This window comes from Phasianus colchicus, chromosome 1, assembly GCF_987193195.1.
Source record: "Phasianus colchicus chromosome 1, bPhaCol1.hap1.1, whole genome shotgun sequence".
NCBI lineage: Eukaryota > Metazoa > Chordata > Aves > Galliformes > Phasianidae > Phasianus > Phasianus colchicus.
Window position 1 is genome coordinate 2,992,264 of NC_143436.1, and position 24,967 is coordinate 3,017,230.

The 24,967-nt window shown below is 53.6% G+C and overlaps 3 protein-coding genes across 4 annotated transcripts in view; 1 reads left to right on the top strand and 2 right to left on the bottom strand.

Annotated features, from left to right (window-relative positions):
- CHCHD3 (coiled-coil-helix-coiled-coil-helix domain containing 3) overlaps positions 1-24,967 on the top strand; it is a 260,893-nt gene that overhangs the window by 76,572 nt on the left and 159,354 nt on the right. The gene's annotated exons all lie outside the window — the stretch shown is intronic.
- Positions 6,892-9,925, bottom strand: LOC149919337 (uncharacterized). The gene is made up of 8 exons (XM_090133966.1): positions 9,844-9,925; positions 9,430-9,521; positions 9,236-9,337; positions 8,868-8,992; positions 8,552-8,714; positions 8,353-8,459; positions 8,021-8,134; positions 6,892-7,864 (listed from the first exon to the last, which is right to left on the bottom strand). The coding sequence occupies exons 1-8, from the start codon at positions 9,884-9,886 to the stop codon at positions 6,892-6,894; spliced, it is 1,719 nt and encodes a 572-aa protein (XP_089990092.1). The 5' UTR covers positions 9,887-9,925.
- LOC149919338 (uncharacterized) lies at positions 18,444-21,477 on the bottom strand. Its single transcript, XM_090133979.1, has 8 exons — positions 21,396-21,477; positions 20,982-21,073; positions 20,788-20,889; positions 20,420-20,544; positions 20,104-20,266; positions 19,905-20,011; positions 19,573-19,686; positions 18,444-19,416 (listed from the first exon to the last, which is right to left on the bottom strand). Exons 1-8 carry the CDS (start codon positions 21,436-21,438, stop codon positions 18,444-18,446), a joined length of 1,719 nt encoding a protein of 572 aa, XP_089990105.1. The 5' UTR covers positions 21,439-21,477.

Sequence of the window (24,967 nt, forward strand, 5' to 3'; positions counted from 1 at the left end):
TTATGATTGCTCAGAGAAGCTGTAAATGCCCCATCCCTGGAGGCATTCAAGGCCGCGCTGGATGGCACCCTATTCTAATCTTATATTGTGGCAACCTTGCCCATAGCAAGTGGTTGGAACTAGTTCAACTTCTTTAAGGTTGCCTCCAACCCAAGCTTTTCTGTGATTCTGTGGCAACCACCTCTGCTGTAGTACCGTTGCCATGAGCTGAGCATCATATCTTCAGTGTTTGTCCCACGTGCACAGCTCCTCCAGTCTACTTCTTGTTGTGGGCAGCAGGAAAAATATTAATGATGTGCATCATAGCTTAGCTAAGACAAAGTGAAAGTCTTCCACACTTGCAGATACATATGTGATTCAGTACGAAGATTCCAGTTACTTGGAATACGGGAAGGAAAACCCCCAGATGTACTGTTCGTGAACTGTGGACTGCCCAGGCACATTCATGAAGCATGGACTGCCCAAGCGCATTCCTTCCACCATGGCTTGAGCTTTCGTGACTGCAGATAAGCTCAGCTTCCTTTGGTGCCTTTTCACTGTAGTGCCCTTTTGGCCATTTTTATTTCTCCGAAGACAAAACCTGCGTGCTCCCTCTTCCTCAAAATTTTGTCATTCCTTTTTGTTCCTTTATTAAAAGTATTATTTTATTTTTCATTTAACCTGCGTGTTGAATACTTCTACTAGGCAACCTTAGGGAAATTCTGTTAAAGGTGAGGAATTCCAAGAGTTTGAGAAGAAATGAAATAAGCCCCTGAAGTTCACTCAGCAGTGATGAGTCGAGCCAGAGATGAAATACAGGCTGGCATCATGCCTTGTGGAACGATGAGCATTTGTCTTTGGGTTTGTCCATCTCAGATGAAGCATTTATCCACAGGCATCAAAGCTTCAACCATTCTGCAGTCAGTGGAGGGAAACTGGCCTACCCGTGCCACCGTTCCCTTCAAGTCTACATCTAAACTGAGTTGGAAAAACTGTGTTGGGTGAGGTGAAATCCAACCTGGCAGAGGATCTGTGACCACCTCAAAAGATGTAACTGTTAATAGAGAGCACTGGCAAAGCATACTGAGCTCTGCTTTTTGCCCTGCAATGCCGTTTGCCTTGTAAATGGTAGGTAGAGGGAGAGGTTTAAGGGGATTGGAAGAAGACCAATGAGTATAGCTGTGGCAAGTAGCAGGCATCTTGTTTGTTTTTACAACATTTCCGTATTTCTTTCTTTATAAACATTTTTCTAAGCTTGTTCCTGTGGACATGACAATCTCTTCCACGTGGATCCCAATTCCCTGAACCCAAAGGAGTCCCTAAACTAAGGAGTGCTGCTGTGAATCTGAACTTGTCAAAGTCCATTCAAGTTTGGCACCAGAAGTAGGCCTGATTCCCGGCCCTGTGGGTCACAAGGGCTGCTCCCTGCCACCCCCTGTGGCATCATGGTCACCACCTCACGGGGGATGTGGGTGCAGGCCTTCATCTCCCAAGCAAGAGGGTAACAGCTCCACAGCTTCTCTGAGCAACCTATTCCAGTGCACCACTGCCCTCCGATTCAAGAATTTCTTCCCAACGTCCAGTCTCCATTTATCTTTTGTCTTTGTTCAATATTATGCATCACCTCCAAGCACAGCTAGTTCCCTCAGGTTTCCCTCGACACAGAATCGTGGAATCACAGAAATGCAAAGGTTCGAACAGACCTACAAGATCCTCCAGTCCAACCATCCACCTATCACCAATAATTCTCACTAAACCATATCCCTCAGCACAACGTCCAAACATTCCTTGAACATTTCCAGAGTCAGTGACTCCACCACCTCGCTGGGCAGCCCACTCCAGTGCCTGACCACTCTTTTGGAAAAGTAGTATTTCCTAACGTCCAGCCTGAATTTCTGCTGGCACAGTTTTAAGCCATTCCCTCTGGTCCTATGACTAGTTACACGAGAGAAGAGGCCAACCCCCAGCTCACTACAACCGCCCTTCAGGTAGTTATAGAGAGCAATAAGGTCTCCCCTGAACCTCTTCTTCTCCAGGCTGAACAATCCCAGCTCCTTTAGCTGTGCATCTCATAAGGCCTGTGCTTCAGACACCCCACCAGCATGATTGCCCTTCTTTGAACACGCTCCAGGGCCTCAGTGTCATTCTTGCAGCGAGGGGCCCAAAACGGAGCACAGTACTCGAAGGGCGGCCTCACCAGAGCTGAGTACAGGGGGACAATCACTTCCCTGTTCCTGCTGGCAACACTGTTTCTGACGCAAGCCGGGATGCCATTGACCTTCTTGGCCACCTGGGCACACTGCTGGCTCATGTCACGTTCATGACACCTTTCTACTTGCCTGGGTAACGTACCAGATCTTCTTTGAAAGTTTACTTTTCCTCCGTGGCTGAGAAAGAATCACTTCCATGCCATGAAAACAGATATTCCATTTCCAATTGCTTTGTCAGTGTCCCCTTCCTTTCAAATGGATCCCAGATGCCTGGCTTTGCTGCCCGCTAAGTCTAGGCCAGGGGCCTCATTCTCCAGTTATCAGAGCAGCCAGGGGTCACAGTGCTCACTCGCGTGACGGCTGAAGTCTTTTCACATATCTCTCAGCACACCCATGGTCAATAGTTAAATGGTTATTGTCGCCTCTGTGAGTTTTGCCTCTTCCTCCTCCTGTTGTTAGAATCATAGAATTAGAGATCCTCGAGTCTTTAAGGTTGAATCATAGAATCATAGAATGGCCTGGGTTGAAAAGGACCACAGCGATCATTGAGTTTCAACCCCCTGCTGTGTGCAGGTTCGCCAACCACCAGACCAGGCTGCCCACAGCCACATCCAGCCTGGCCTTGAATGCCTCCAGGGATGGGGCATCCACAACATCCTTGGGCAACCTGTTCCAGTGTGTCACCACCCTCTGTGTGAAAAACGTCCCCCTAATATCTAACCTAAACCTTCCCTGTCTCAGTTTAAAACCATTCCCCCTTGTCCTATCACTCTCCACCCTTTTAAACAGTCGTACTCCCTCCTTCTTATATGCTCCCTTCAAGACCTCACAATGAGGTCTCCCCGGATCCTTGTCTTCTCCAAGCTAAACAAGCTCAGTTCCCTCAACCTTTCCTCACAGGAGGGGTGCTCCAGCCCTCTGGTCATCTTAGTGGCCCTCCTCTGGACCTGCTCCAATAGCTCCACATCCTTCCTGTACTGGGGGCTCCAGGCCTGGACACAAGATGCCAGATGGGGCCTCACAAGAGCTGAGTAGAGGGGGATGATCACCTCCCTCTACCTGCTGGCTACCCCTTTTTTAATGCAGCCCAGAACACAGTTGGCCTTCCGGGCTGCAAGCGCACACTGCTGGCTCATGTGCAGCTCCTTGTTTTCCAGGACCAGTCTTTCTCTGCAGGGCTGCTCTCCAGGAGATCTTCCCCTAGTTTGTATAAGTACCTGGGATTGCCTTGACCCAAGTGCAGCACCCTGCACTTAGCCTTGTTGAACCTCATTAGGTTTTCATGGGCACACTTACCCAGCTTGTCCAGGTCCCTCTGGATGGCTTCCCTTTCTTCCCATGTATCAACTGCACCGCGCAGCTTGGTGTCATCCACAAACTTGCTGAGGGTGCACTTGATGCCATCATCTGTCATTGATGAAGATGTTAAAGAGCACCGGTCCCTAGACCGACCCCTGAGGGACATCGCTTGAGACCAGCCTGACGCAGAACCGTTGATCACAACTCTTTGGCTGCGTCCAGCCAGCCAATTCCTAACCCACGAACAGTCCATCCTTCAGATCCACACCTCTCCAGTATTGAGAGAAGGATGTGGTGAGGTACCGTGTCAAAGGCCTTGCAGCTTCCACCGCCCTTCCCCATCTACCAAACCCATCACTCCATCATAGAAGGCCACCAGATTGGTCAGGCACGATCTGCCCTTGGTGAAGCCATGCTGGCCGTCTCGTATCACCTCTTTATCTCATATGTGCCTTAACATAGCTCCTAGGAAGATCTGCTCCATCATCTTCCCAAGCACAGAGGTGAGACTCACCGGCCTGTGGTTTCCCGGGTCTTCCTTTCTCCCTTTCCTAAACATGGGAGTGACGTTTCCCTTCCTCCAGTCACCGGGGACTTCACCAGACAGCCATGATTTTTGAAATATGATGGAGAGCGGCTCGGGGAATGAGATCAATGACATCTGTTTCAGAGACGTAGGATGGATATCATTTGGCCCCTTGGACTTACATACATTCAGTTTCATGAGGAGGACTTGGACTTGGTCCACCGCTACAGTGGGACAGAAACCACTCCCCACACCTTCACTTAGAGGCTCATGGTCCTGCCAGACATGGGAAGCCTGACCACCCATGAAAACTGAGGCAAAGCACTTACTGAATATCTCAGCTTTTTCTGTGTCTGAGGAAGCCAGCTCCCTGTTACCTTTCATCAGAGAGGGAACACTCTCCTTGGCATGTGTCTTATTGCCTATGTACCTTCTTGTAATCTTTCACATCCCTCTCCAAGTTCAGCTCCATCTGGGCTTTGGCTTTCCTAATCCTATCTCTACACACATGGACAACAGTCCTGTATTCCTCCCAGGATACACAACCCTTCTTCCATTTTCTGTACATCTCCTTCTTTTCTCTCAGAAGACCTCTAAGATCACCTAGTCCAACTTTGCACCTCTCACCGATATTGCTCACTAAACCATGCAACTAAGTTTGACATTACTATTGCGTTCAGTTCTGGAACCCCCAACACAAAAAGGACATTGTTGGAGCAGGGCCGGGGGAGGGCCATGAAGATGATCAGAAGGCTGGAGCACCTCCCCGATGGCGACAGGATGAGGGAGCTTTGGGCTGTTCAGGCTGGAGAAGAGAAGGTTCCAAGGAGACCTTATAGCGGCCCATCAGTTCTCGACTGGGGACTACAGAAAAGCTGGGGAGGGACATTTTATAAGGGCATGTTGCGACGGGACAAGGGGAAACGGCTTTAGGCTGGAAGAGGGTAGATTTGGGCTAGATACTAGGAAGTAATGCTTTACTGTGAGAGTGGTGAGCCACTGGAACAGGTTGCCCAGCGAGGTTGTGCATGCCCCCTCCCTGGAAGCATTGAAAGCCAGGCTGCATGGAGCTGTGAACAGCCTGGTCTGGTGGGAGGCGTCCGTGCCTATAGCAGAGGTTGGAACTAGATGATCTGAAAGGTCCCTTCCAGCCCAAACCATTCTATGACTGTACTTCCCTGGCATTGCTTAGCCTCTCCAGCTCCCCCGAGAGCTCTGCCACCAGGCTGAGCACACCATCCATCCACCTGCTCTCACCTCATGCAGGTGGTATCTCTGCCGCCCTGCGATGGCAGCAGCAGGCTCAGGCACTCCCTGCGGCCCGAGACCCGAGCAGCTGTATTTCTGGGGAGGCACTCAGATTTGGTAGCTGCGTTCTTTTTGGCAAGGGCTTTGTTCCTGGTGGAGGCCATGGCTAGGTTAGTCGTCAAGGAGGAAGCCGATAGGTGAGGTGGTCTCCTGAGTGGAGAGGGAGGCTCTGCCTTCCCTGCTCACCCTCCCTGCGCCAACGGCCGTGCCACAGTCTGTTTGCTGGCTCTGTTCAGCCACCTTCCTGGTTGCTCACGCTCCCCGAGAGCAGCCTTTGTACGTTCAGCATTTGACCACGTCACTCCTGGCTCCGCTCACAGCGCCTCAGAGCCACTGTGCTTCCACGCAGAGGGGACTGCGGGTCCCTGCCTGTCCCTGAACTGTTTCCCGCAGATTTCTTGCGATGGCTCGGCTTCGTTCTCATCCTCTTCCCCCGTTCCCATCTTAGTAAAAGTGAATTTCCTTACTAAATGCACCGACCTTCTCAGCCGTTTTCTCGTCTTGTGAACACGGGCATCTGACAGTGGCACAGGTGGTTCTGTGGCTGAACCACAAGTCCTCTCACAGGGACTGGAGCAGCTGCAGGGCCTGTCGCAGGGCCTGTCACGACCGCAGGGCCTGTCATGAGGGCAGAAGCAACTGCGTGGCCCATGGCAGGGCTTCGAGCAACCCCAGCAGCCAGTGTAAGGGCTGGAGCAACCACAGGGCCCATCACAACGGCAGGGCCTGTCACCAGGGTTGAAGCAACTGCGGGCTCCGTCATGAGACTTGGAGCAACTGCCGCCTCCGTTGGAGGGTTGGAGCGGTTGCAGGGCCTGTTGAGTTGTCATCAGCTGCAAAGATCACTTCTTACAAGTCCCTCAGCATGTGTGGGTGCAGCCAGCCTGGAGGAGGCATCTGGGCAGGCAAGGCCACAGCTCAGCCCAGAGAGCTGCCCTGCCCTGCGCTGACCGCACACGCTCGATGCGGCGCAGGACCTCGAGGCTTGCAGCATCCCCAGACCAGAACCAGCCCTCAGACCTGACAGCACCGCCCACATGCAGGAGGAAAGCCCAAGCTCTGATGCAGCCCTGGACCTGACATGCACCATGAACGCGGTTGCATCCCAAGCCCAGAAACAAGCCCAGAACCGGGCTGCTCCTGCCAGTGCAGCCTGGGTTCTCGAGGAACCCAGTGGTCCATGTGCCCCGCTGGGGATGTGGCCCGAACCCAGCTCAGCCTGGACTGGGCCAGGCGAAGTGAGGTCTGGGATAGCGCGTTCATGGAGGAGAGAACCGTGCTGTCAAGGTCCCTAGTTATGCCCAGCTCAGCAAAAGCAGGGAAGGATGAAGCTGACAAATGTGTTTGGGGGGGGGGAACTCTGATCTTTATTGTGTTGGACTTTTGGGACCAGAGCAAGCAGGGGAGATGGGAGGGGGGTACGACCCTGCAGATAGCAGGGGGGTTGAAACTAGATGATTGTTGTGGTCTTTTCAACCCATTCTACGACGGGCGCACGGCTGCTCCTACGCAGACTTGGGGGGGCTGTCTGTGGGGACTTTGCCTCTGACATTGTTCCTGGGAGCAGCTTCATTCCTGGGACCGCCTCCGCTGTTGGGCCCGACTCCCGCTGCCTCTTTGGGGTGAGCTGCGGGAATTGGAAGCCCGACGTCTCTGCGGAGGACGGCTTTGGGTGCGGGAGCGCCCTCGCTGCCTGGACGGTCCCCTGCGTCCGGGCACTCTGGAAGCCCTCGGGGATCTCGAAGTGGCAGACCTTGTTGACCTGCGGGTGCCACTCTGCTCCCCTGGGGCTGGCATGTGCCGGCTGCCACGGCGTCTTCTTGGCCGGCTCTGGGAACTCGGGGCCCGATCTTGCAGCGGGGAGCGGCTTCGTGTGCGGCTTCTTCCTCGCTGCCTGGGACGTCTTCTGCGTGCAGCTGCCGGAGACGCCCTGGAGGACCCTGAGGCCCTCTGCCTGGTGGATGTGTGGGAGTCGCTCTCAGCACTTGCTGCTGCTGTTCGTCTGCTCCCACGGCGTCCTCGCAGCTGCTCAGAGGTAGCCCGATCCTCTGATGATCGTGGGCCGTTTGTCTCCTGCTCAGTCTCGGGCACACTGGGCAGGTCGCTGGGCTCGGGCAGCTGGGAACTCTGTGATGTCCCCAATGCTGCCTGGCTGGCGGGCATGGAGCTCAAGCTCTCAGGCTCCGTGGAGCTGCTGGATGGCTCCAGAGCCCTCTGGCTGGCGGTGCTGGGACCGGCGAGCTCGCTGTTGGTGCTGGAGGCTGTAAGGAGAGGCAGGGAGGTCCTGAGTCTGAAGCTGCAGCACCACAGTGGGATCTGCCATCCCGCTTGGGGCAGACAGACTCTGGCAAAACTGCCTTGAGCACTTGCTGCCAGGCCTTGCCTGGCCCCAGCACGGTGCCACGCGGCTGATTGCTTCTTACCGGTACCCAGGCCAGCACAGCTGTCGCACTCCCACGTGGCCCTTCTGTTATTCAAGTGGGAGCACCGTCGGTGGGTGCCCTCAGCAGCACAGGAGCTGCACAGGAGCAGCTGCCAGGGCCTGGGGAAGCAAAGCGGTTGTGGCCGTGAGGACCAAGTGAGCCAAGCCATGGAGTGCCCGGCACAGCACATCCCTGGTGCTCAGCCCTTGCTCCGCCAGCCTGTGGTGAGGCTGAGATCCCCCCCAGAGCCGCAGAGAGCTGCTGCGGTAACTCACCCCCTTCCCTCTGCCTGCTCTCTGCCTCCATGGTAAAGGCATTCGCTGGCATCGCAGCGACTGTGCCTCTGGAAAAGCGATTCATATGCATCATTGTCATCCCATGCCGGTCTTCTACAAGAGAAGGGAGGGGAAGTGATGAGCCCCCAGTGTCCCCAGCATCAGATCCAAGGTTATCCAAACCTATCCACCCCAACTCTACTTCCAGATTCTCTATGAAGCTGGGGCACGTGTTCACGAGACAGCCAAGGACCAGGCCTGCCAAGGCAGTCCCTGGGCAGGCTCAGCACGACAGCCTTCATGTCAGCCAAAGTGGGCAGGAGGACACCGACCTGTATGGGATTTGGATCCCCAGAATGGCCATTCCTGCAAAGAACAGTGTGTTGTTTCGACAACCGGCGCAGTTGAAGCACAAAGCACCTGCAGTTGAGGCCTGTTGCTGCAGGAGAAGCACAAGCAGGGTGAGCGTGAGCAGTGCCTGGTGCTGCTGAGCACCAAGCGTGCCTATCAGGGTGAGGGGAGGGCTCCTACCTGGATGCAGCGCCTGTGGAACCAGGCATCTTGGCACGCTGGGCACACCAGGGTGTGATAGGACAAGCTGTTCCCCACAGGCTCAAGGCAGATGAGGCAGTTGGTGCCTTCTGCCGGAGCTTCGTCCTCGTCCTGGTGAGGGCGGTGCTCCCAACAGAAGGTCCTAGGGGAAGATGGAAGGTGTGGTCATGGTGAGAAGTGCTTTGAGGAGGGCAGAGGAGCAGGAAGGAGCCTCCGGCCCTGTCTCTGGCTCTGGAAGGCTGCTGGGAGGCGTAACTGTGGGTTCCTCTGCGGCTTGGCTGCTGACAGCCCTTACCAGTGGTCCCCAAAGAAGTGGACGACACATTCCCCGTCCATGGTGCAGGGCAGATGGAAGCTTCGCTCACAGCCCCTCTGTATGCATGTGATGGTAGCTCCCCTCTCGCCACAAACAAAGCATTGCTGGAAAGAGCAGAACAACCCCGTCAGCCACAGACTCAGGGCCTCTGTGGCTGGCCCCACGCCTCTGGGCACAGCCAGCTGGGTCACATTCTACGAAGATGCCTAGCAGACAGGGCTCATCTCCTGTGGCAGCACTTTTGTCATGGAGGTGGTTGGAAGGGCTGCCATTGCTTTCCTTGGTCTAGACTAAGCTGGTGTGAGCCCCTCCTGGCACAAATCTGCCTGCTCCGTGCAGGTCCTCACCTGCATGGTGGCCCGTTTGACTGCACGTCTGATGGCAGCAACAGGGAGGCCCACAGATTCCGACTGACTTGGTGTTTCTTCAGAAACGATGTTGGCAAAACCCTGTAGAAGAGAAAAGAGCAGGATCTCATTAGGACAGAAAGAAAGGGAGCATCCCTGGTGGGAATCTGGAAGGAGCCCATGGGGGAACTCACCAAGCAGAACTCATGGACGTGAATCCCACTTTCAAAAAGCATGTGCCCGCAGATGTCTGGGTCGACATCTGCCCGGCCACACAGCACACACACTGCAGAGGAGAGAGCAAATGTGAGCAGCGGTGAGCAGCTGGCGGGGCCAGGTGTCCCTGAGGGCCGTCCCCAGGGTCCTGCTCTGGCTGGAGGTCCTGCCGTGCTGGCTGGAGGCGGTGGAGGGGAAGGGGCCACGGCAGGCCCAAGGCAGCCACAGCCCAAGCTGGGCCCCCTTGCCAAGGAGCAGAGGGGCCCTGCCCCATGCCTGTCTGGGAGCTCCTGCCTGCCCCTTCCTCCCCTCTCAGCTCTCAGCCGCAGGCAGAGCCCCAGCACCACTCTGCCCAGGGTCGGGAGCTGGGCTCAGGAATGCTGTGCTCTCACCTGGCTCCTCCGTGCAGGAGGCCTTCCGCTTCCTATTGGACATGATTGTGCGTTGATAGCGAGCACTGCGAGAGTCCCTCCTCTCTCTGCGCCTCACCAGACCGCACTGACGCTCCGCCTGAGCCCGGCAGCCTTTGCTCTGCTCCAAGCTTCATGCGTCACAATGGCCGCTCTATGACACCCACTGTGACATCACGGTCACCGCCTCACAGAGCGTATGGGCGTGGGCCCTCAATCTAGAGAGCAGTGGGTCTGGCAGGCTGTGCACAGTCAGGGCAGGAATTATGGCCTCCCTCAACCTGCTGGCCACGCTCCTCTGGCCAGCGGCAGGAGTGGAGCTGTCCCTTTGTCAAGGCTGCAGCCCTGGAGCTACACTAGCATTTCTAGTCTGAATCTAGTCTAGGTTTCTCAAGAGTTCAGTTTGCATTTTCATGTCAACAGCATATTTGGTGTCCAGTGTGTGCTGTGAGTGACTATGTACACGGTTTGGTAGGTATAGGACAAGGTGAAGTGGTTTTAATCTGTAAGAGAAGAGCAGATTAATTCTTAGAGGAAATAGTTTACTCAGAGGTTTGTTACTGGAAATGCACTGAAACACGCTGCCCAGGGAGGCAGTGGAATCACCATCCCTGGAGGCGTGCAGGAAACATGGAGATTTGGCACTGAGGGACATGTTTTAGTGGGCTTGGTATGGATGGCCCGTCTGGATGCCTTCCTGTGCAACCTGCTGAGCCTACCTTGGCAGGGGCGTTGGACACGGTGATCCCCAGTGGTCCGTTCCAACCCCTACAATTCTGCAGTTCTGTACTACAGCCTCTGAAGTGGCAGTGTGTGGTTGTATGAACTTTCAGTGATCATCTTTTACCCTTCATGCATCATCCTTCTTTATTCTATCTGCTACTACAACATAGCTCTCCATTTGTTCATTGCATTTCCTCAGCTCTGATTTGTCACCAAAGTTTCAGCACAATCAACATTTAGTTATCATGATATATGCTTGGAAATAATACCCTTCCCACTGGAAAATTTGTCTTTTTGCTTTATCTTTCTTTGTCTGAGTAGTGGGGTGGCCTCCTAGGAAAGATCTTCACTGGCCTGGTTGAAAAAGTAGTCACATAGAAAAAGAAATCAGAGCTTTAAAATGCCGCCTGCAAAGTAAGACTGCAAAGTATTTCTGGTAATCATGGGAAGCAAGAGCGGGGCTGTAGAATGGGGTGGGTTTGAACAGTTCTTTATAGTGGCTGCTGGGCTGCCCCTGTTCCTGCGCACATTTTGTCTTCCATCTCTAAAAACTGAAATGCTGACCCCCTTCGCCCCCCCCCCCCCCCCAAAATAAAAAAATAAAAAGAAGGAAAAAAGCTCAGCAAAAGACTTGATTCCCTTGGGATACAGCTTCTGTGGGCAGCTGCCATGCATTTCCAATGGCTTTGCATCCATGCGCTGCAGGCATTGCGAATCAGAGCCTGGTTTGCAAACGATGCTTTACCTAGCTGAGCACTGGGGGTCCTTTAGACACCTCAGAAGATCCTTGTGTTCACTCAAGATGCTAAATTCAGGGGATAAGGAGGCAAAATTTGAGAGAGCTTAGAAAGAGCTTTGACATCAGTCAGCTTTTCAGAGAGCTTACTCTGGTCAAGAGCAGTATACCTGATGCGCTGGAGTCACAGCCTCCCCTGCAGAACTGAATGAGCTCTGAACTTGTGCACCTTTATGATTGCTCAGAGAAGCTGTAAATGCCCCATCCCTGGAGGCATTCAAGGCCGCGCTGGATGGCACCCTATTCTAATCTTATATTGTGGCAACCTTGCCCATAGCAAGTGGTTGGAACTAGTTCAACTTCTTTAAGGTTGCCTCCAACCCAAGCTTTTCTGTGATTCTGTGGCAACCACCTCTGCTGTAGTACCGTTGCCATGAGCTGAGCATCATATCTTCAGTGTTTGTCCCACGTGCACAGCTCCTCCAGTCTACTTCTTGTTGTGGGCAGCAGGAAAAATATTAATGATGTGCATCATAGCTTAGCTAAGACAAAGTGAAAGTCTTCCACACTTGCAGATACATATGTGATTCAGTACGAAGATTCCAGTTACTTGGAATACGGGAAGGAAAACCCCCAGATGTACTGTTCGTGAACTGTGGACTGCCCAGGCACATTCATGAAGCATGGACTGCCCAAGCGCATTCCTTCCACCATGGCTTGAGCTTTCGTGACTGCAGATAAGCTCAGCTTCCTTTGGTGCCTTTTCACTGTAGTGCCCTTTTGGCCATTTTTATTTCTCCGAAGACAAAACCTGCGTGCTCCCTCTTCCTCAAAATTTTGTCATTCCTTTTTGTTCCTTTATTAAAAGTATTATTTTATTTTTCATTTAACCTGCGTGTTGAATACTTCTACTAGGCAACCTTAGGGAAATTCTGTTAAAGGTGAGGAATTCCAAGAGTTTGAGAAGAAATGAAATAAGCCCCTGAAGTTCACTCAGCAGTGATGAGTCGAGCCAGAGATGAAATACAGGCTGGCATCATGCCTTGTGGAACGATGAGCATTTGTCTTTGGGTTTGTCCATCTCAGATGAAGCATTTATCCACAGGCATCAAAGCTTCAACCATTCTGCAGTCAGTGGAGGGAAACTGGCCTACCCGTGCCACCGTTCCCTTCAAGTCTACATCTAAACTGAGTTGGAAAAACTGTGTTGGGTGAGGTGAAATCCAACCTGGCAGAGGATCTGTGACCACCTCAAAAGATGTAACTGTTAATAGAGAGCACTGGCAAAGCATACTGAGCTCTGCTTTTTGCCCTGCAATGCCGTTTGCCTTGTAAATGGTAGGTAGAGGGAGAGGTTTAAGGGGATTGGAAGAAGACCAATGAGTATAGCTGTGGCAAGTAGCAGGCATCTTGTTTGTTTTTACAACATTTCCGTATTTCTTTCTTTATAAACATTTTTCTAAGCTTGTTCCTGTGGACATGACAATCTCTTCCACGTGGATCCCAATTCCCTGAACCCAAAGGAGTCCCTAAACTAAGGAGTGCTGCTGTGAATCTGAACTTGTCAAAGTCCATTCAAGTTTGGCACCAGAAGTAGGCCTGATTCCCGGCCCTGTGGGTCACAAGGGCTGCTCCCTGCCACCCCCTGTGGCATCATGGTCACCACCTCACGGGGGATGTGGGTGCAGGCCTTCATCTCCCAAGCAAGAGGGTAACAGCTCCACAGCTTCTCTGAGCAACCTATTCCAGTGCACCACTGCCCTCCGATTCAAGAATTTCTTCCCAACGTCCAGTCTCCATTTATCTTTTGTCTTTGTTCAATATTATGCATCACCTCCAAGCACAGCTAGTTCCCTCAGGTTTCCCTCGACACAGAATCGTGGAATCACAGAAATGCAAAGGTTCGAACAGACCTACAAGATCCTCCAGTCCAACCATCCACCTATCACCAATAATTCTCACTAAACCATATCCCTCAGCACAACGTCCAAACATTCCTTGAACATTTCCAGAGTCAGTGACTCCACCACCTCGCTGGGCAGCCCACTCCAGTGCCTGACCACTCTTTTGGAAAAGTAGTATTTCCTAACGTCCAGCCTGAATTTCTGCTGGCACAGTTTTAAGCCATTCCCTCTGGTCCTATGACTAGTTACACGAGAGAAGAGGCCAACCCCCAGCTCACTACAACCGCCCTTCAGGTAGTTATAGAGAGCAATAAGGTCTCCCCTGAACCTCTTCTTCTCCAGGCTGAACAATCCCAGCTCCTTTAGCTGTGCATCTCATAAGGCCTGTGCTTCAGACACCCCACCAGCATGATTGCCCTTCTTTGAACACGCTCCAGGGCCTCAGTGTCATTCTTGCAGCGAGGGGCCCAAAACGGAGCACAGTACTCGAAGGGCGGCCTCACCAGAGCTGAGTACAGGGGGACAATCACTTCCCTGTTCCTGCTGGCAACACTGTTTCTGACGCAAGCCGGGATGCCATTGACCTTCTTGGCCACCTGGGCACACTGCTGGCTCATGTCACGTTCATGACACCTTTCTACTTGCCTGGGTAACGTACCAGATCTTCTTTGAAAGTTTACTTTTCCTCCGTGGCTGAGAAAGAATCACTTCCATGCCATGAAAACAGATATTCCATTTCCAATTGCTTTGTCAGTGTCCCCTTCCTTTCAAATGGATCCCAGATGCCTGGCTTTGCTGCCTGCTAAGTCTAGGCCAGGGGCCTCATTCTCCAGTTATCAGAGCAGCCAGGGGTCACAGTGCTCACTCGCGTGACGGCTGAAGTCTTTTCACATATCTCTCAGCACACCCATGGTCAATAGTTAAATGGTTATTGTCGCCTCTGTGAGTTTTGCCTCTTCCTCCTCCTGTTGTTAGAATCATAGAATTAGAGATCCTCGAGTCTTTAAGGTTGAATCATAGAATCATAGAATGGCCTGGGTTGAAAAGGACCACAGCGATCATTGAGTTTCAACCCCCTGCTGTGTGCAGGTTCGCCAACCACCAGACCAGGCTGCCCACAGCCACATCCAGCCTGGCCTTGAATGCCTCCAGGGATGGGGCATCCACAACATCCTTGGGCAACCTGTTCCAGTGTGTCACCACCCTCTGTGTGAAAAACGTCCCCCTAATATCTAACCTAAACCTTCCCTGTCTCAGTTTAAAACCATTCCCCCTTGTCCTATCACTCTCCACCCTTTTAAACAGTCGTACTCCCTCCTTCTTATATGCTCCCTTCAAGACCTCACAATGAGGTCTCCCCGGATCCTTGTCTTCTCCAAGCTAAACAAGCTCAGTTCCCTCAACCTTTCCTCACAGGAGGGGTGCTCCAGCCCTCTGGTCATCTTAGTGGCCCTCCTCTGGACCTGCTCCAATAGCTCCACATCCTTCCTGTACTGGGGGCTCCAGGCCTGGACACAAGATGCCAGATGGGGCCTCACAAGAGCTGAGTAGAGGGGGATGATCACCTCCCTCTACCTGCTGGCTACCCCTTTTTTAATGCAGCCCGGAACACAGTTGGCCTTCCGGGCTGCAAGCGCACACTGCTGGCTCATGTGCAGCTCCTTGTTTTCCAGGACCAGTCTTTCTCTGCAGGGCTGCTCTCCAGGAGATCTTCCCCTAGTTTGTATAAGTACCTGGGATTGCCTTGACCCAAGTGCAGCACCCTGCACTTAGCCTTGTTGAACCTCATTAGGTTTTCATGGGCACACTTACCCAGCTTGTCCAGGTCCCTCTGGATGGCTTCCCTTTCTTCCCATGTATCAACTGCACCGCGCAGCTTGGTGTCATCCACAAACTTGCTGAGGGTGCACTTGATGCCATCATCTGTCATTGATGAAGATGTTAAAGAGCACCGGTCCCTAGACCGACCCCTGAGGGACATCGCTTGAGACCAGCCTGACGCAGAACCGTTGATCACAACTCTTTGGCTGCGTCCAGCCAGCCAATTCCTAACCCACGAACAGTCCATCCTTCAGATCCACACCTCTCCAGTATTGAGAGAAGGATGTGGTGAGGTACCGTGTCAAAGGCCTTGCAGCTTCCACCGCCCTTCCCCATCTACCAAACCCATCACTCCATCATAGAAGGCCACCAGATTGGTCAGGCACGATCTGCCCTTGGTGAAGCCATGCTGGCCGTCTCGTATCACCTCTTTATCTCATATGTGCCTTAACATAGCTCCTAGGAAGATCTGCTCCATCATCTTCCCAGGCACAGAGGTGAGACTCACCGGCCTGTGGTTTCCCGGGTCTTCCTTTCTCCCTTTCCTAAACATGGGAGTGACGTTTCCCTTCCTCCAGTCACCGGGGACTTCACCAGACAGCCATGATTTTTGAAATATGATGGAGAGCGGCTCGGGGAATGAGATCAATGACATCTGTTTCAGAGACGTAGGATGGATATCATTTGGCCCCTTGGACTTACATACATTCAGTTTCATGAGGAGGACTTGGACTTGGTCCACCGCTACAGTGGGACAGAAACCACTCCCCACACCTTCACTTAGAGGCTCATGGTCCTGCCAGACATGGGAAGCCTGACCACCCATGAAAACTGAGGCAAAGCACTTACTGAATATCTCAGCTTTTTCTGTGTCTGAGGAAGCCAGCTCCCTGTTACCTTTCATCAGAGAGGGAACACTCTCCTTGGCATGTGTCTTATTGCCTATGTACCTTCTTGTAATCTTTCACATCCCTCTCCAAGTTCAGCTCCATCTGGGCTTTGGCTTTCCTAATCCTATCTCTACACACATGGACAACAGTCCTGTATTCCTCCCAGGATACACAACCCTTCTTCCATTTTCTGTACATCTCCTTCTTTTCTCTCAGAAGACCTCTAAGATCACCTAGTCCAACTTTGCACCTCTCACCGATATTGCTCACTAAACCATGCAACTAAGTTTGACATTACTATTGCGTTCAGTTCTGGAACCCCCAACACAAAAAGGACATTGTTGGAGCAGGGCCGGGGGAGGGCCATGAAGATGATCAGAAGGCTGGAGCACCTCCCCGATGGCGACAGGATGAGGGAGCTTTGGGCTGTTCAGGCTGGAGAAGAGAAGGTTCCAAGGAGACCTTATAGCGGCCCATCAGTTCTCGACTGGGGACTACAGAAAAGCTGGGGAGGGACATTTTATAAGGGCATGTTGCGACGGGACAAGGGGAAACGGCTTTAGGCTGGAAGAGGGTAGATTTGGGCTAGATACTAGGAAGTAATGCTTTACTGTGAGAGTGGTGAGCCACTGGAACAGGTTGCCCAGCGAGGTTGTGCATGCCCCCTCCCTGGAAGCATTGAAAGCCAGGCTGCATGGAGCTGTGAACAGCCTGGTCTGGTGGGAGGCGTCCGTGCCTATAGCAGAGGTTGGAACTAGATGATCTGAAAGGTCCCTTCCAGCCCAAACCATTCTATGACTGTACTTCCCTGGCATTGCTTAGCCTCTCCAGCTCCCCCGAGAGCTCTGCCACCAGGCTGAGCACACCATCCATCCACCTGCTCTCACCTCATGCAGGTGGTATCTCTGCCGCCCTGCGATGGCAGCAGCAGGCTCAGGCACTCCCTGCGGCCCGAGACCCGAGCAGCTGTATTTCTGGGGAGGCACTCAGATTTGGTAGCTGCGTTCTTTTTGGCAAGGGCTTTGTTCCTGGTGGAGGCCATGGCTAGGTTAGTCGTCAAGGAGGAAGCCGATAGGTGAGGTGGTCTCCTGAGTGGAGAGGGAGGCTCTGCCTTCCCTGCTCACCCTCCCTGCGCCAACGGCCGTGCCACAGTCTGTTTGCTGGCTCTGTTCAGCCACCTTCCTGGTTGCTCACGCTCCCCGAGAGCAGCCTTTGTACGTTCAGCATTTGACCACGTCACTCCTGGCTCCGCTCACAGCGCCTCAGAGCCACTGTGCTTCCACGCAGAGGGGACTGCGGGTCCCTGCCTGTCCCTGAACTGTTTCCCGCAGATTTCTTGCGATGGCTCGGCTTCGTTCTCATCCTCTTCCCCCGTTCCCATCTTAGTAAAAGTGAATTTCCTTACTAAATGCACCGACCTTCTCAGCCGTTTTCTCGTCTTGTGAACACGGGCATCTGACAGTGGCACAGGTGGTTCTGTGGCTGAACCACAAGTCCTCTCACAGGGACTGGAGCAGCTGCAGGGCCTGTCGCAGGGCCTGTCACGACCGCAGGGCCTGTCATGAGGGCAGAAGCAACTGCGTGGCCCATGGCAGGGCTTGGAGCAACCCCAGCAGCCAGTGTAAGGGCTGGAGCAACCACAGGGCCCATCACAACGGCAGGGCCTGTCACCAGGGTTGAAGCAACTGCGGGCTCCGTCATGAGACTTGGAGCAACTGCCGCCTCCGTTGGAGGGTTGGAGCGGTTGCAGGGCCTGTTGAGTTGTCATCAGCTGCAAAGATCACTTCTTACAAGTCCCTCAGCATGTGTGGGTGCAGCCAGCCTGGAGGAGGCATCTGGGCAGGCAAGGCCACAGCTCAGCCCAGAGAGCTGCCCTGCCCTGCGCTGACCGCACACGCTCGATGCGGCGCAGGACCTCGAGGCTTGCAGCATCCCCAGACCAGAACCAGCCCTCAGACCTGACAGCACCGCCCACATGCAGGAGGAAAGCCCAAGCTCTGATGCAGCCCTGGACCTGACATGCACCATGAACGCGGTTGCATCCCAAGCCCAGAAACAAGCCCAGAACCGGGCTGCTCCTGCCAGTGCAGCCTGGGTTCTCGAGGAACCCAGTGGTCCATGTGCCCCGCTGGGGATGTGGCCCGAACCCAGCTCAGCCTGGACTGGGCCAGGCGAAGTGAGGTCTGGGATAGCGCGTTCATGGAGGAGAGAACCGTGCTGTCAAGGTCCCTAGTTATGCCCAGCTCAGCAAAAGCAGGGAAGGATGAAGCTGACAAATGTGTTTGGGGGGGGGGGAACTCTGATCTTTATTGTGTTGGACTTTTGGGACCAGAGCAAGCAGGGGAGATGGGAGGGGGGTACGACCCTGCAGATAGCAGGGGGGTTGAAACTAGATGATTGTTGTGGTCTTTTCAACCCATTCTACGACGGGCGCACGGCTGCTCCTACGCAGACTTGGGGGGGCTGTCTGTGGGGACTTTGCCTCTGACATTGTTCCTGGGAGCAGCTTCATTCCTGGGACCGCCTCCGCTGTTGGGCCCGACTCCCGCTGCCTCTTTGGGGTGAGCTGCGGGAATTGGAAGCCCGACGTCTCTGCGGAGGACGGCTTTGGGTGCGGGAGCGCCCTCGCTGCCTGGACGGTCCCCTGCGTCCGGGCACTCTGGAAGCCCTCGGGGATCTCGAAGTGGCAGACCTTGTTGACCTGCGGGTGCCACTCTGCTCCCCTGGGGCTGGCATGTGCCGGCTGCCACGGCGTCTTCTTGGCCGGCTCTGGGAACTCGGGGCCCGATCTTGCAGCGGGGAGCGGCTTCGTGTGCGGCTTCTTCCTCGCTGCCTGGGACGTCTTCTGTGTGCAGCTGCCGGAGACGCCCTGGAGGACCCTGAGGCCCTCTGCCTGGTGGATGTGTGGGAGTCGCTCTCAGCACTTGCTGCTGCTGTTCGTCTGCTCCCACGGCGTCCTCGCAGCTGCTCAGAGGTAGCCCGATCCTCTGATGATCGTGGGCCGTTTGTCTCCTGCTCAGTCTCGGGCACACTGGGCAGGTCGCTGGGCTCGGGCAGCTGGGAACTCTGTGATGTCCCCAATGCTGCCTGGCTGGCGGGCATGGAGCTCAAGCTCTCAGGCTCCGTGGAGCTGCTGGATGGCTCCAGAGCCCTCTGGCTGGCGGTGCTGGGACCGGCGAGCTCGCTGTTGGTGCTGGAGGCTGTAAGGAGAGGCAGGGAGGTCCTGAGTCTGAAGCTGCAGCACCACAGTGGGATCTGCCATCCCGCTTGGGGCAGACAGACTCTGGCAAAACTGCCTTGAGCACTTGCTGCCAGGCCTTGCCTGGCCCCAGCACGGTGCCACGCGGCTGATTGCTTCTTACCGGTACCCAGGCCAGCACAGCTGTCGCACTCCCACGTGGCCCTTCTGTTATTCAAGTGGGAGCACCGTCGGTGGGTGCCCTCAGCAGCACAGGAGCTGCACAGGAGCAGCTGCCAGGGCCTGGGGAAGCAAAGCGGTTGTGGCCGTGAGGACCAAGTGAGCCAAGCCATGGAGTGCCCGGCACAGCACATCCCTGGTGCTCAGCCCTTGCTCCGCCAGCCTGTGGTGAGGCTGAGATCCCCCCCAGAGCCGCAGAGAGCTGCTGCGGTAACTCACCCCCTTCCCTCTGCCTGCTCTCTGCCTCCATGGTAAAGGCATTCGCTGGCATCGCAGCGACTGTGCCTCTGGAAAAGCGATTCATATGCATCATTGTCATCCCATGCCGGTCTTCTACAAGAGAAGGGAGGGGAAGTGATGAGCCCCCAGTGTCCCCAGCATCAGATCCAAGGTTATCCAAACCTATCCACCCCAACTCTACTTCCAGATTCTCTATGAAGCTGGGGCACGTGTTCACGAGACAGCCAAGGACCAGGCCTGCCAAGGCAGTCCCTGGGCAGGCTCAGCACGACAGCCTTCATGTCAGCCAAAGTGGGCAGGAGGACACCGACCTGTATGGGATTTGGATCCCCAGAATGGCCATTCCTGCAAAGAACAGTGTGTTGTTTCGACAACCGGCGCAGTTGAAGCACAAAGCACCTGCAGTTGAGGCCTGTTGCTGCAGGAGAAGCACAAGCAGGGTGAGCGTGAGCAGTGCCTGGTGCTGCTGAGCACCAAGCGTGCCTATCAGGGTGAGGGGAGGGCTCCTACCTGGATGCAGCGCCTGTGGAACCAGGCATCTTGGCACGCTGGGCACACCAGGGTGTGATAGGACAAGCTGTTCCCCACAGGCTCAAGGCAGATGAGGCAGTTGGTGCCTTCTGCCGGAGCTTCGTCCTCGTCCTGGTGAGGGCGGTGCTCCCAACAGAAGGTCCTAGGGGAAGATGGAAGGTGTGGTCATGGTGAGAAGTGCTTTGAGGAGGGCAGAGGAGCAGGAAGGAGCCTCCGGCCCTGTCTCTGGCTCTGGAAGGCTGCTGGGAGGCGTAACTGTGGGTTCCTCTGCGGCTTGGCTGCTGACAGCCCTTACCAGTGGTCCCCAAAGAAGTGGACGACACATTCCCCGTCCATGGTGCAGGGCAGATGGAAGCTTCGCTCACAGCCCCTCTGTATGCATGTGATGGTAGCTCCCCTCTCGCCACAAACAAAGCATTGCTGGAAAGAGCAGAACAACCCCGTCAGCCACAGACTCAGGGCCTCTGTGGCTGGCCCCACGCCTCTGGGCACAGCCAGCTGGGTCACATTCTACGAAGATGCCTAGCAGACAGGGCTCATCTCCTGTGGCAGCACTTTTGTCATGGAGGTGGTTGGAAGGGCTGCCATTGCTTTCCTTGGTCTAGACTAAGCTGGTGTGAGCCCCTCCTGGCACAAATCTGCCTGCTCCGTGCAGGTCCTCACCTGCATGGTGGCCCGTTTGACTGCACGTCTGATGGCAGCAACAGGGAGGCCCACAGATTCCGACTGACTTGGTGTTTCTTCAGAAACGATGTTGGCAAAACCCTGTAGAAGAGAAAAGAGCAGGATCTCATTAGGACAGAAAGAAAGGGAGCATCCCTGGTGGGAATCTGGAAGGAGCCCATGGGGGAACTCACCAAGCAGAACTCATGGACGTGAATCCCACTTTCAAAAAGCATGTGCCCGCAGATGTCTGGGTCGACATCTGCCCGGCCACACAGCACACACACTGCAGAGGAGAGAGTAAATGTGAGCAGTGGTGAGCAGCTGGCGGGGCCAGGTGTCCCTGAGGGCCGTCCCCAGGGTCCTGCTCTGGCTGGAGGTCCTGCCGTGCTGGCTGGAGGCGGTGGAGGGGAAGGGGCCACGGCAGGCCCAAGGCAGCCACAGCCCAAGCTGGGCCCCCTTGCCAAGGAGCAGAGGGGCCCTGCCCCATGCCTGTCTGGGAGCTCCTGCCTGCCCCTTCCTCCCCTCTCAGCTCTCAGCCGCAGGCAGAGCCCCAGCACCACTCTGCCCAGGGTCGGGAGCTGGGCTCAGGAATGCTGTGCTCTCACCTGGCTCCTCCGTGCAGGAGGCCTTCCGCTTCCTATTGGACATGATTGTGCGTTGATAGCGAGCACTGCGAGAGTCCCTCCTCTCTCTGCGCCTCACCAGACCGCACTGACGCTCCGCCTGAGCCCGGCAGCCTTTGCTCTGCTCCAAGCTTCATGCGTCACAATGGCCGCTCTATGACACCCACTGTGACATCACGGTCACCGCCTCACAGAGCGTATGGGCGTGGGCCCTCAATCTAGAGAGCAGTGGGTCTGGCAGGCTGTGCACAGTCAGGGCAGGAATTATGGCCTCCCTCAACCTGCTGGCCACGCTCCTCTGGCCAGCGGCAGGAGTGGAGCTGTCCCTTTGTCAAGGCTGCAGCCCTGGAGCTACACTAGCATTTCTAGTCTGAATCTAGTCTAGGTTTCTCAAGAGTTCAGTTTGCATTTTCATGTCAACAGCATATTTGGTGTCCAGTGTGTGCTGTGAGTGACTATGTACACGGTTTGGTAGGTATAGGACAAGGTGAAGTGGTTTTAATCTGTAAGAGAAGAGCAGATTAATTCTTAGAGGAAATAGTTTACTCAGAGGTTTGTTACTGGAAATGCACTGAAACACGCTGCCCAGGGAGGCAGTGGAATCACCATCCCTGGAGGCGTGCAGGAAACATGGAGATTTGGCACTGAGGGACATGTTTTAGTGGGCTTGGTATGGATGGCCCGTCTGGATGCCTTCCTGTGCAACCTGCTGAGCCTACCTTGGCAGGGGCGTTGGACACGGTGATCCCCAGTGGTCCGTTCCAACCCCTACAATTCTGCAGTTCTGTACTACAGCCTCTTAAGTGGCAGTGTGTGGTTGTATGAACTTTCAGTGATCATCTTTTACCCTTCATGCATCATCCTTCTTTATTCTATCTGCTACTACAACATAGCTCTCCATTTGTTCATTGCATTTCCTCAGCTCTGATTTGTCACCAAAGTTTCAGCACAATCAACATTTAGTTATCATGATATATGCTTGGAAATAATACCCTTCCCACTGGAAAATTTGTCTTTTTGCTTTATCTTTCTTTGTCTGAGTAGTGGGGTGGCCTCCTAGGAAAGATCTTCACTGGCCTGGTTGAAAAAGTAGTCACATAGAAAAAGAAATCAGAGCTTTAAAATGCCGCCTGCAAAGTAAGACTGCAAAGTATTTCTGGTAATCATGGGAAGCAAGAGCGGGGCTGTAGAATGGGGTGGGTTTGAACAGTTCTTTATAGTGGCTGCTGGGCTGCCCCTGTTCCTGCGCACATTTTGTCTTCCATCTCTAAAAACTGAAATGCTGACCCCCTTCGCCCCCCCCCCCCCCCCCCAAAAATAAAAAAATAAAAAGAAGGAAAAAAGCTCAGCAAAAGACTTGATTCCCTTGGGATACAGCTTCTGTGGGCAGCTGCCATGCATTTCCAATGGCTTTGCATCCATGCGCTGCAGGCATTGCGAATCAGAGCCTGGTTTGCAAACGATGCTTTACCTAGCTGAGCACTGGGGGTCCTTTAGACACCTCAGAAGATCCTTGTGTTCACTCAAGATGCTAAATTCAGGGGATAAGGAGGCAAAATTTGAGAGAGCTTAGAAAGAGCTTTGACATCAGTCAGCTTTTCAGAGAGCTTACTCTGGTCAAGAGCAGTATACCTGATGCGCTGGAGTCACAGCCTCCCCTGCAGAACTGAATGAGCTCTGAACTTGTGCACCTTTATGATTGCTCAGAGAAGCTGTAAATGCCCCATCCCTGGAGGCATTCAAGGCCGCGCTGGATGGCACCCTATTCTAATCTTATATTGTGGCAACCTTGCCCATAGCAAGTGGTTGGAACTAGTTCAACTTCTTTAAGGTTGCCTCCAACCCAAGCTTTTCTGTGATTCTGTGGCAACCACCTCTGCTGTAGTACCGTTGCCATGAGCTGAGCATCATATCTTCAGTGTTTGTCCCACGTGCACAGCTCCTCCAGTCTACTTCTTGTTGTGGGCAGCAGGAAAAATATTAATGATGTGCATCATAGCTTAGCTAAGACAAAGTGAAAGTCTTCCACACTTGCAGATACATATGTGATTCAGTACGAAGATTCCAGTTACTTGGAATACGGGAAGGAAAACCCCCAGATGTACTGTTCGTGAACTGTGGACTGCCCAGGCACATTCATGAAGCATGGACTGCCCAAGCGCATTCCTTCCACCATGGCTTGAGCTTTCGTGACTGCAGATAAGCTCAGCTTCCTTTGGTGCCTTTTCACTGTAGTGCCCTTTTGGCCATTTTTATTTCTCCGAAGACAAAACCTGCGTGCTCCCTCTTCCTCAAAATTTTGTCATTCCTTTTTGTTCCTTTATTAAAAGTATTATTTTATTTTTCATTTAACCTGCGTGTTGAATACTTCTACTAGGCAACCTTAGGGAAATTCTGTTAAAGGTGAGGAATTCCAAGAGTTTGAGAAGAAATGAAATAAGCCCCTGAAGTTCACTCAGCAGTGATGAGTCGAGCCAGAGATGAAATACAGGCTGGCATCATGGCTTGTGGAATGATGAGCATTTGTCTTTGGGTTTGTCCATCTCAGATGAAGCATTTATCCACAGGCATCAAAGCTTCAACCATTCTGCAGTCAGTGGAGGGAAACTGGCCTACCCGTGCCACCGTTCCCTTCAAGTCTACATCTAAACTGAGTTGGAAAAACTGTGTTGGGTGAGGTGAAATCCAACCTGGCAGAGGATCTGTGACCACCTCAAAAGATGTAACTGTTAATAGAGAGCACTGGCAAAGCATACTGAGCTCTGCTTTTTGCCCTGCAATGCCGTTTGCCTTGTAAATGGTAGGTAGAGGGAGAGGTTTAAGGGGATTGGAAGAAGACCAATGAGTATAGCTGTGGCAAGTAGCAGGCATCTTGTTTGTTTTTACAACATTTCCGTATTTCTTTCTTTATAAACATTTTTCTAAGCTTGTTCCTGTGGACATGACAATCTCTTCCACGTGGATCCCAATTCCCTGAACCCAAAGGAGTCCCTAAACTAAGGAGTGCTGCTGTGAATCTGAACTTGTCAAAGTCCATTCAAGTTTGGCACCAGAAGTAGGCCTGATTCCCGGCCCTGTGGGTCACAAGGGCTGCTCCCTGCCACCCCCTGTGGCATCATGGTCACCACCTCACGGGGGATGTGGGTGCAGGCCTTCATCTCCCAAGCAAGAGGGTAACAGCTCCACAGCTTCTCTGAGCAACCTATTCCAGTGCACCACTGCCCTCCGATTCAAGAATTTCTTCCCAACGTCCAGTCTCCATTTATCTTTTGTCTTTGTTCAATATTATGCATCACCTCCAAGCACAGCTAGTTCCCTCAGGTTTCCCTCGACACAGAATCGTGGAATCACAGAAATGCAAAGGTTCGAACAGACCTACAAGATCCTCCAGTCCAACCATCCACCTATCACCAATAATTCTCACTAAACCATATCCCTCAGCACAACGTCCAAACATTCCTTGAACATTTCCAGAGTCAGTGACTCCACCACCTCGCTGGGCAGCCCACTCCAGTGCCTGACCACTCTTTTGGAAAAGTAGTATTTCCTAACGT